The 11,718-nt window shown below is 48.6% G+C and overlaps 1 protein-coding gene across 2 annotated transcripts; it reads right to left on the bottom strand.

Annotated features, from left to right (window-relative positions):
- Window positions 1-213: 213 nt before the first annotated feature.
- CXXC1 (CXXC finger protein 1) lies at window positions 214-5,840 on the bottom strand. Of its 2 annotated transcripts, XM_047086440.1 has the most exons (15): window positions 5,633-5,840; window positions 4,732-4,850; window positions 4,531-4,631; window positions 3,992-4,227; window positions 3,700-3,900; window positions 3,258-3,284; window positions 2,935-3,180; window positions 2,663-2,770; window positions 2,307-2,491; window positions 1,808-2,015; window positions 1,618-1,728; window positions 1,444-1,493; window positions 1,209-1,305; window positions 742-894; window positions 214-658 (listed from the first exon to the last, which is right to left on the bottom strand). In XM_047086440.1, the coding sequence occupies exons 1-15, from the start codon at window positions 5,633-5,635 to the stop codon at window positions 512-514; spliced, it is 1,992 nt and encodes a 663-aa protein (XP_046942396.1). In that variant the 5' UTR covers window positions 5,636-5,840; the 3' UTR covers window positions 214-511. The 2 variants fall into 2 exon arrangements, with proteins under 2 accessions (XP_046942396.1, XP_046942395.1); XM_047086439.1 differs by lacking the exon at window positions 3,258-3,284 and having other exon boundaries at window positions 5,633-5,817.
- Window positions 5,841-11,718: the final 5,878 nt, after the last annotated feature.

The following is an 11,718-nucleotide window of genomic DNA, read 5'->3' as shown; positions in this document are numbered from 1 at the left end:
AAAGGCTGAGAATGTAGGTGATTGGGCTTTCAGCAAGTCATATCCCCCACGCCCACGGGGGCTCCTGCAGAGCACAGAGTAAATGCCAACAGAGTACTCGAAGCTGTATACTGCAGCCCCTCCTGAGGTATAAGTGTGCCACAGCCCATCTACCCAAGGGCTTTGGAAATGCAGTCGCAGCTGGATAAAGTGTGGAAACCATCAGTAGCCATCTTTCTTAGTTCTTCAAAATTTTATTAACAAAACAAGGAAGGGGGGAGGCAAGAGTGAGCGGATTCCACAGTCCCGCCCAGGCACAGAGAATGGAGAAACAAAGGAACAGACAAGAACAGGAAAAAGTTCTGAGACCCCCTGGTAACAGCAGCCGGGCAGTCAAATGGTGGATCGGTACAGGGAGAAACTCAAGGACCGCCGGAGAAACATATGAAGGGCAGAACAGACAAATGGGGGATTCAGGGCAGCTCCCCAGCCTGGAATGCAGGGTGTGAGGACTTCTGTGCCATTGTGAGGCTCAGCGGTCAGCACTGGAGCGCAGGTCGGTAGTGAGTGGGTCATGCTGGATCGTTTGGTGCAGCATCAGGGCCAGTAATCCTGCCCGATTAGTCATGGCTGTGCGTACGTTGCGCTCCTGCTCAAACAGCTCGTCCAGCTTGTACCACTGACAGGAGAGCAGAAAAGAGCCATGAGAAGGAGCTCCAGAAGCCCCGCCTGACCCCAGCCACATCCAGCATCAAAACCTACCACGCGCACACGCTCCAAATCCACTTCAGCACGCCGCAACTTCTCCCAGCAGTAGTGGCGGTTACACTGGCGCTTGGGCAGGCGGCAGAAGTCACCTGTGAGCTCAAAGACATCACGTACAAGGGGGCACCCGCATACCTCATCAGCTGGCACCTGCAGCAAGATGGGGGGTCGGGGATGAATGGGGGTGGTGAGGCAGGAAAGAAGACAGGAATGGGAAGTGGTCAGGGAGGTAGGAAGGAAGGAATGGAAAGTTCAGGGAGAGGAGAGGAATGGAAAAGGGGAGGAACAGGAGATGACAGGAAAAAGGAAAGGAATGAAGGATGATGAGGCAGGCAAAGCAGGGGTCATGGAAGTGGTCAAGTAGGGAAAAGGTAAGGAAGGAGGGGAGGGAGCAAGGGATGAATGTGGGCCAGTGAGGAGGAAGAAAGGACAGAAGGGCGGGGGGAGTTGAGGGAAAACCTTACTTTGGGGTCCCGTGAGTGCTCGGGGCACAGCACCTGGAGCCGCTTACAGTAGGTCTTGCTCTGAGGATTGTAGACATCACAGAAGAGTCGGGTAGCTCTGGGGGTTTGGAGTAAAGACAGGGTAGTGGAGGGAGACCCACCTGTTCTTGCCCGTGCCCGTATCCTGCCCCAACATGCCACTTCTGACCCCAGCCTCAACCTCCCTGCTCTAACTCCACGTAGCGCCCACACTCACCCCTCAATGCGTGTGGGGTACATGGACCCAAAGGACGTCTGGCTCTCATACTGGAGGGATGAGCACAAATGGAGGGAACTGTGGATGTGTGCTGCATCCCAAGACACCCCCCCAGACAACACGTCTCTCCCCCACGGACCCACTGATGATTCCCCCTCAGGCTGACACCCTGACCTTGGCGTAGCAGCGCTCCATGTGGCGCAAGGCAACACGTGGGTTGATGGGATGCCCGCAAGAGACACAGAAGATCTGCAGGTCCGTGTCGTCGCTGTCACCCTCATTGCTCTGTGTGGAGCGGAAAGAACGATGAGGCCAGTCAGGACTAGGTACTGGGCCCCGCACCGCTGGGCCTGTGCCTGCTCACCTCCTCATCCTCACGGACAGCCTGCTGCTTGGCACGAAGAATGATGGCCTCAAGCTCATGGAATCGGCGCTCCATTTCCTGGAGGCGGGTGCGGGCACTCTGCTGTTCACGGCGAATACGTTCGAGCAGCTTCTTCCCGTGCTCCTCAGCAATGCAGGGACTCTGCTGCCACTGCTGGATGCGCTGGGGGAGGATCTCGTAGATGCGGCTGCAGGGAGGCAGTTGGTTGGGTGCAGGCAGGGAAAGTGGCAAGCAACAAAATAGGTGGGGCGGGGGGTGGATCCAAGAATGGTAGAACGGATGGGTGACCAAACGGCAAAAGGATAAGTGACTGAGCAGTAGATAAAAAGGCAGATGAGCACCAGAGTGGTAGATGGATGAGGGGTGGATGGGGGGTGCTTCATGGACCGAACGGTGTGCAGGTGACTGACCGGAAGACATCTGGTCATGCCCGACCCTATACTCCCCGACTCCCTTGAACTCTCCAGGAATGACTCACTTGGCTGCCAGCTTCATGCCACAGTCATCTGAGCAATACTTGGAGCCAGGCTGGGCAGGGCGCACACAGCCAGGTCCCAGGCACTGCGGTAGCGACGCAGGGTCCTTGGCATCGGCACGTTCTGGGTGTTTCCATTTGTCCTTGTGCTTCTGCTTCTGCCGATGCCGCTTATATCTCTCTTCCTTCTATGGGACAAAGCAGGTCAGGTCAGGGTGGAGTTGAAGTCAGCCCTGAATGCCTGCCTCCCCCCATATTCCTCCCCCTTCTGGCTCTTGCCCCATCCAGCCTCTGACCTTTGCCTCTCCCTCACCTCCCTGCCCTCTGCTTTCCCACACCCACTTCTCCCTTCCCGTCACCTTTTTCTCAGACTTCTTCTCCCGACGCTTTACATGCTTCACTTTCACTGCCCTCTTCCGCAGGGCAGGATCCAAGAACGGGGACTCCTCTGTGTCACTCATCCAGGGCTGCAAGTGAGGCATATGCTGACCCACCCGCCCCACTTGTGACTACCCCACCACCTACTCAGTTCCCAAATCAGCCTTCCATACTCTGCCTTCTCTCTCCTCATCATGGAAACTCAGCTTCTGTAACCTCCACCCTTCCACCATGGCACGCTCCACCTGCTCACCAGGCCATGGTCATCAAAGGCCCCTGCACAGAAGTCCTGGTACAGGTCAGGATCCAGTGGTAGGTCCTCGTCTGAGAGTGGCTCAGGTGTGGCCGTAGCCTCAGGTGGCTCCTTGACCGCTGATGATGCCACTGCCCCCTCGTCCTCACGGATGCGCCCCAGCTTCTGTGATGGCTGTGGCTGCTGCTGGGTGGGCAGTGGCCTGCGAGGCCTTGGCAGGGATTCTGAGGGCGTCACTGGCGAGAGCTGCAGGGCAGAATCTCAGGACTGGCCCTGACCGCCCTGCCCGCATGCCCCGCCCCGCCCTGGGGGGCTGGACTCACCGAGGAAGGGAAGTACTTGTACGATTCCTGTGCCGGCAGGAGGAAGGCCCAGGTCAGCCCCAAGTGGATGGAGGGTGGCCCTGCCCTAGCCCCTCCCACAAGAGCCTAGCCCCACCAACTAACCCTGCCTCGCCTCCCCAGAAACACACCCACTGCTCCTACTTCTCATCACTAGGACATGCTGAACCCTGCCCCACCTGGCCTGACATGCCTGACCACCTTGAAACATCTGGCTCTACTCTGCCCATCTGGGGTTGGAGGCGCCCCTGCTAGCCCTGCACACCTGATCACGCCCCATTCGTCTGGACAGGTCAGGCTCCTTCCCACCTGTCTATGTGCAGTAGGCCCCACCTCACCTGGCCCACCCCTCCTAGCCTCAATGAGCTCCTCCTGGACACACTGACGCCCCCACCTGGCCCTGCCCAGCTCTACCCATGCTCACCCGGGCCCGCAGCTGGCACTGACGCAGCCGGCACTTCTGCCGGATCTTGTTGGGGCCCCCAAACTTCTTCATGTCCCGACAGAAGTCACAGTGGCCACAGTCCTCAGTGCGCCGGCAGGCCTCGCACTCGCCACACATGCGGGCTGACCGTTTGATCTGCTGCTGCTGTTGCTGCTGCTGCTGCTGCTGCTGCTGGTGATGCTGGGGGAAGGGGCCCGGAACAGAAATCAGGAACCCAAGGAGGGCCTGACACGGGATCACCCTACCTATCCCAGCCGTGGCAGCCACTCACCTGGCTGGGTGTGGCCACCAAGGGCTGTGGAGAGGATTTGTGGGGCGAAGCAGAGCCCCGAGCAAGCATCGCCCCAACCCCTGTCCCTGACCCCGCCCGGCGCTGCAGATCTGGATCCGGGGCAGGCCTCTTGCGCCCTCCACCCTCATCCCGAGGCTCACTGCCGTCTCGCTCATTGCTGTCCCGCTCCCGTGACTTCTTGTGCCGATAACGGATTTCCAGCTTGGGGTCTTTCTCTGCGGGGCAGACAGTGGGACCAGGACAGGTTAACAATGAGAGATTTGGATGGTCCCAGAACTCTTTCTTCCTCTTCTTTTCTGTCCCACTCACCTGCTCTGTCCCCCTACTCCAGGGCAGGCTAACCCCTCTGGCGGGACCCTGTGTTTGGGCTCACAGTGGAGTCTCCATTCCAACTCACCACAAACCAACAATCACCCACAGACACACGTCACTACTCCCTATGGCCCACCCTCCCTTTATGGCTTCTCCCTCAAGGCAGGTGGACCTGCCTGCCCTGTCCAGGCACCCCCCCCCCTCACCTCGGCAATCCCGACAGTACCACTCCCGGATGGCCTTGGCCATCTTCTCAGTGATCCGGATGCAGTCCCCATGGAACCACTCATTGCAGTTGTCACACCCGCTGCAGAGGATGGGGTGAGTGGTGCAGATGTGAGGGGCCGGACCCATCAGCCTCACCCAACCTTGCAGGTGTCAGCCCCACCCGCCTCTCCCCGGCTCACATCATGAAGCAGTTGATATCTGGTTTGCGGCAGATGCAGTAGATGGGTGCATTCTCCCCATTCTCCGATTTGCTGTCCTCTCCAGCATCTGGAGGCTCTGGATCTGAGCCATCACCCTCCTGTGGGACCCCCCCCCCATCATGGCTTCTTAGAGAACCCCTATCATGGTGCCTCATTCCTTGCTACAGCTCCATCGTGGCTCACCACAAACCCCAACATTCTGCCAATAAACTTTCTATCACAGTTCCTCATAGATCTTTGCATCACGGTCCCCACAAACTCCCATCACTCACCCCTAACACCCCAGTACCGTTCTTTCAGATCCCATCATTCTGTCTCAGTCTTCCCATCACTAACACCCCATTACTCTATCCACACACTCATAACGGTTAGTTATAAACTACCGCGCATCACATATTGCCCCCATCTCTTCTCACAGACACCACGGGATATATTCTACACACTTCCCAACACCGTTTCCCATAGATCTCCCGTTATTAACCCCACAGACAACCCCGCCCCCCATCACGGCTCCCCACGAACTCCTTGACACAGACTCATCACAGCTTATTACACACTGCCTGGTGCGGCTCTGCCCAATCTCCCACTCGGATTGCCACGGAACTATCTATCGAGAGACCCCCACCAAACTTCCATTACGAACCCCTAAAATGGCTCATCACAAAACTCCCAGATGGTTCACACATCAGAAAATTTTCAGAACCTCAGACCCCCAACGTTCTACCCACAGACCCCTGTTAAGGCTCACCACGGGCGCCCACCATACTGCCCAGACTCTTCCTACTGTTCACCACAGACTCTCTTGCCTCTGCCCACGGACCCCGCCTCTACCAATCCCACTGACCTCTACTGCCGACCCCCTCCCGGGACTCGTACTCACCATCTCTCCGCTCTCGGCGCACCCCTCCGCTGCCCCCGCCAGCGACCCGCGAACCTGCTGCACAGACCTCTCGCTGGCGTTCGCGGCCGTTGTAAAGGCGCCCACAACTACTTCCGCTTTGGTCGCGCCTCCCGGGCACCGTACTCTTATTGCGCAGGCCCAATACGTCGGCTCCGCAGCAAACAAGTAGATCCGGCGCCTAGAGCCGCTACAAGTCTCTCAGACGCCACCATCTTGACTATTGACTACTGAGACCGTAAGGCGGCCGAATCCGTAAGTGCGGGAAACATGGCCGCACCTGCATCGCAGCTTTCCCGAGATCACCGCCACTCTGTCGGCCGAGTCCGTACGGTGACCACTTGTACGGACACAACGTTACAGGCAACATGGCCGCGCCTATGCGCCACTTCCACGCATATGCCGTCATCTTGGAATCTGATTCCGTAAGATGGCCGAGTCCGTACGTTTACAGGCAATACATGGCAGCGCCCTAATCGCGGCTTCCACAAGGTGCCGCCATTTTGACCATCGATTACGTACGCCGGAGGCTTGTCCTTCTGAGAAGTTCACAGAAAAAGTGGCGGCTTCCGAAACACGACCTGTATCAAGTCACACTCATTCTTCTATTCAATCACTTTACCCTTTCACATGTATAAATGGGACGTCAGCAGACTGGGTGTCGTGCGCTGCGAAGGAAACCATTCCCCTTGTTATGTCTCCGACGTTAACCTTCCACCGCTCTTTCCCGCTCAGCCAGGCCTGGCACGGTTCAACCCCTGGGCTTTTGCAGGAGTGCTCTCGCTTCTCAGAATTAGTCCCAAGCAACGGTGCAAGGCCATGAACGGTGGTGGACTGACCGACTCTGGTGAGAAGTGGCTTAACCAAAGTAGATTTTGAAATCCGAGACACTGGCTTCACCAAGTCTTCCCCGACCTGTGGATTTGACAGGTTCCTGGTGACGTCCGCTTTGGTTCTCTTGTTTCATACACATTCAATTCTTTCCTATAAAATTAATTTTAACATTCTGTTTTAAATTAGATTAAGTACAAAAAAAAAAAATCTGGACAGATCGGAGAGCTAGGCATCTCAGGGTAATGATCTAACTCTGGCAACCACGGAGGTCAAATGACATACAAAAGGTCAGTGCCCCCATTACCCCAAATCCCACGGGATACGCGAGTCGTGGTCATACTAAATATCCACATGTCCACATTCAAAGTCAGAACGACTTGATTCGGGTTGAAGAGAAGGGTCTGGGGAAAATGAAAATTTTCACTCTTTGCTAACATTTATTCTGGATTTCTTGGCTCTGGACGTAGCAACTTCTTTGCTACTGATGGTTGTCCTGTGTATGGCTCAGATATCTGGGGTTTTGTGTTATTTTTTCGCCTTTCCTAAACGTTTTTACTCGTTGTCCCCTCCACACCATCACAGACCCCAAAGATACAGAAGCCGCAACATGGATTCTGTGACCCTCTCTTCCTAAAACAGGTTTTTAATCCACAAAATGGAACTTCAATTCCAGACTTGCCTCCTTTTTTAAATTAATTAATACTGAGTTATCTTAATTTGATTGTAATTTATTTTAATAAACAATTTAATTCATCAAATTAATTGTTCATTTAATGTATTAGTTTTAGTTAGTATAAATGAATATGTTTTGTTAAGGTACTCAGATAAATTTAGTTTAACATCAATTTATGAATTTCATATAATTCAATTTTAAGTTAATTACAATTTGATGTATGAAAATAAGTTTAAGGGAATATAGTTCAAGTATAACTTAAATGTAATTACTCAAATTTAACATTACTGACTTCTGATTTACTCAATTTAATTTGGTTCAAAATAATTTAATATTAATTCAATTTGTTCAAGTATCATTTAATTTCAATTTAATTTTTTTACTTTGATATTTTACGTTTTATTTAATATGATTTAATTTAATTCAATTTCCATTTAATTTAACACATTTAAATTTTAATTCAAATTCACCTAATTCATTACATTTCAATGTTACATAACTAAATTGAATGAATTAAATTTATATTCAATTACTATAATATTTAAGTATAATTTATTAAATTAAATATGATTTATTTGGTTAAGAAAAAACAGTGAGAAAACACAAATTGCTCACCTCATGAATGCAAAAAGAGCTATCAGTACAGATCTTACAGATATTAAAAAGAAAATATTATTCACACATTTATACCAACCTAATGCAATATATTTATTTGACTACTTAGATAAAATGAACAAATTCATTGAAAAAGACAACTTAGCAAAACTAACACTTGAAGAAATAGAAATTTTGAATAGCCAAGCAGCTATTAGATTGTTCGAATTTCTAATTAAAAAACTTTTCCACAAAGAAAACCCCAAGCCCAGATAGCTTCACTAATAAATTCCATCAAATATTTAAGGAGGAAAAAAGACCAATCCTATACAAAGTCTTTGAGATAATAGAGGAAGAAGGAATACTTCCCAATTCATTTTCAGAATCATTTCCCTGATACCAGACTAGACAAAGACAAGAAAAGAAAATGACAGGCCAACCTACCCCACGAGCATAAATGTTACAAATTTTGAGAAACAGTCTCCAAAAGACTGCTTTTACTTTCGACATCACTATAGAATTTAGAGTTCTCCCAAACCATGCTTACTTCTGACACTAATTGCAAGTTCAGGGGTTCCCAACTAATTTGCTAGAAGTCCTCACAGAACTTACTGAAAATTGTATTCACAGGTATCACAGGGAGAGGATCAAAATCTGTCATAGAACAGGGTCTGGAAGGGTTCCAAATACAGAGCTTTGAGTTATCCTGTCCCTTAGGAATCATAGACAGAGTTAGCTGCTCTCAGGAGCAATATGTGACAAACACACATGGAGAATTGTCAACCAGAGAAGCTCACCTGACCCTTGCTGTCCAGAGTCGTTATTGGAGTTCCATTACTTATGCACTGTTGACTGCCCATGTGCCTGATCACCGTTTCTGTCCCCTCAAGAGGAGGAGATCATACCATGTGACTCAGAGTCCTCACCCTAAGTCACATTGTTAGACTGTCCGGTGACTAAAGGCCCTCAGGCAAAGACATTTCTGTCAGAAATGACATTAAAGGGCTTAGAGATTACCTTCCAGAAGCCAAGGAGAGTAAAAGACAGACTTGTCTTTAGGCAAAGTTAAATTTTTTCCTACATAGATGCAAAGTCATTAACAAAATATAAGCAATTGCATCTAGCCATTTATAAAAATGATAATACACCATGAAGAAGTGTATTTATGCCAGGAATGATCACCCAAATGCAAGACTGATTTAACGTTTGAAATATCGCAAGTGACTAGTTATACCATGACACTCTGTTTACCTTATACATCTCCATACAGGCCAAGTACGCAAAATTTAATTGCAGTCTGAGTCTCGGTGGAATGCCCTGGATTTCTCCAAAACCAAGGGAGAGAAGCAGCCTTATGAGAAATAGCCCAAAGGCCATTTCTCATCCATCTTCCCGGCTGCAGTTGACCACAAGACTTACCACTTCACCTCTCCTTTGGGAATGACTGCTGGTTATAGAAGCACTTGATTCAAGTTTAGAGGTGATTTTTCAGCAGAAAAGTGACCACCGCTGGTACTACCCATATGGCTCCTCTGATTTACTGTTTGTTTGTTTGTTTGTTTGTTTGTTTGTTTAATGGGACTAGGGATGCAGGAAACTGATACCATGATGACCTTGTAAAATAAACTGTCTGAATGTGTTTGAGCTTTTTGTCTCCTAATTAACTGAGTCTGTGGAAGAATGGCAAGCCATGCTGAACAGCTGTAGTAGTGATACATGTAGCCTTATTAGCCACCACACTACTTAAGCTGAAGGACTGCTTGTCCACTTGATAGTTTAAGACAGTGAATATTAAAACTCCCTGGGATCCAGTAGCAAATGCTCTTGCCTAAGTGGTGGATGAGTAAGGGTCCCCCCATTGTCCAACCTGTTAATAGATGATAGATAACCCACTGGTTGGCAAGTCAAAGCCTCAGTGTCAGTGTCCCAAAGCATCATCACAGGCTGCCCACAGGACTGACTGATAAGCCACCTCCCAAATTTAGCCTATTTGCTAAGTTTTTTGGGTTTATGTGCTTATGCTGCATAATCACTCTGGCCATCAAGAAAAACTGTTCTTTCTTCCCCAGATAGAACATGCCTTACAAGACAGGTGTTGCTGAATGCAATTGAGCTAGCCCTATGGTTGTCCTGGTTTTGCTTGAAAGGCTGTAAGCTACTCTATTACCTCTCTTAAACCTCACTGTCAGCTATAAATCAAAAACAGGCTGTTGGGGTGCCTGATTGGCTCAGTTGGTTGAGCGTCCGACTTCAGCTCAGGTCACGATCTTGTGGTCTGGTCCATGGGCTTGAGCCCCACTTTGGGCTTTGTGCTGACAGCTCAGAGCCTGGAACCTGCTTCTGATTCTGTGTCTCCCTCTCTCTTTCTGCTCCCCCCGACCACGCTCATGCTGTCTGTCTGTCTGTCTGTCTCTCTCTCTCTCTCTCAAAAATAAACATTTAAAAAAAATTTAAAAATTTAAACAGCAGGTGCGATTACTGTGCTATGTGGGAAGAAGCCATTACACAGCCCCAGCCAATATTCCCGTTCATGAACCTATGTTTATTTTGTTTGTTTGGTTGGTCGGCTGGTTTTGTTTTTGTTTTTAACTGACTCTTTGGGCTGCCACTTTTAGAGTATAACAGAATCCTAAGACCAAAAAGTTAAAAATTCCCATCTTAAAATACACTAATTACAATTGACCTTTGAACAACGTGGGGGTTAGGGGCACTGAGCACCATGCAGTTGAAAATTGACATAACTTTTGACCCTCCCAAAACTTAACTACTAAAAACCTACTATTGCCTGGAAGCCTTACTGATAACACGGTCTATTAACATGTATTTTGTGTGTTTATATGTATTATACACTGTATTCTTACAATAAAACTAGAGAAGAGAAAAGGTTATTAAGGAAATCATAAGTAAGAAAAACACATTTTCAGTACTCTACTGTATTTATTGAAAAAAATCTGCATGTAAACTTAAACATGTGTTGTTCAGGGGTCAAGTGTATAGTGTGGAGAAACTGCCTGTGTTTGTGCTAAAGTGTCTCCAGTTTTACCAACCATCGCTTTTACCCCATTGGTGCAACTATTAATAAGCTGAGAAGGGGGAGGGAGCCTTAATATTATGAAAAGGTTTTGTACTGGGATTCTTGCACAGAGAGTTGTGACACCAAGGCTTTTCTTTCCAGGAAGCAACTTTACTCCTGCTGGCACTGCTCACCTGGGTTCGTACTGAAGAATTGAGCCCTGAACGCACCACATGGTATAGTTTTTTGCATATTTTCCACTTTTTTGTCTCCCATAGATGGTAACATACAAACCTGTAGTCTGATTAAGTGGTCTTATGTTACAAGGTCATGAAGGATGTTGTCACATACACTTATAACCAGGTTGCCTTGAGGTTTTTTGTTTGTTTTTTTCCCTTAGGGATGGGACCCTACCACAGTTTGATTTTGCACCACCGGAAATAATCTCAGGAATCCCTAGGGATCCACAGACAACACTTTGAGAACTAATTTTCCATACCATAAAGATTACTATTGATCAAATACTGCTGAATATCGTTGATTGGTTAACATATATTATTCTCATTGCACTAACTAAACTGGAACCTCTTTGAAGTCAGGGACACAAGCCCTTTACTTTTGTTAGTATGTGGTGCACCATCTACCTGGTGCCTCATAGATAAATGTCAGTTAGTTAATACATAATCATGCTCACTAAGATCTTAAAAATAATCAGCAGTTACCTTTCTGTAAATGACTCAGGAAGAGAACACAAAAAGTTGCTAGATAGCCACAAAAATGTTCTGAAATGGGAGGAGAAATTATGTTTTAAATACACCAGTGGGTCAGCGAAGAAATACACCAGTGAAATCCTGTCAGAAGAGGCAGAGTAACTTTTCAAGGTCTTTTTATTTATTTATTTATTTATTTATTTATTTATTTATTTATTTATTTATTTTTTGAGGAGGGGAGGGG

This window comes from Lynx rufus, unplaced genomic scaffold (assembly GCF_022079265.1).
Source record: "Lynx rufus isolate CCGP_SWC_20201006 ecotype Redwood Valley unplaced genomic scaffold, mLynRuf1.p SCAF_20, whole genome shotgun sequence".
NCBI lineage: Eukaryota > Metazoa > Chordata > Mammalia > Carnivora > Felidae > Lynx > Lynx rufus.
Note: the sequence above shows the minus strand (reverse complement) of the source record. Positions and strands in the feature narration are given on the sequence as shown.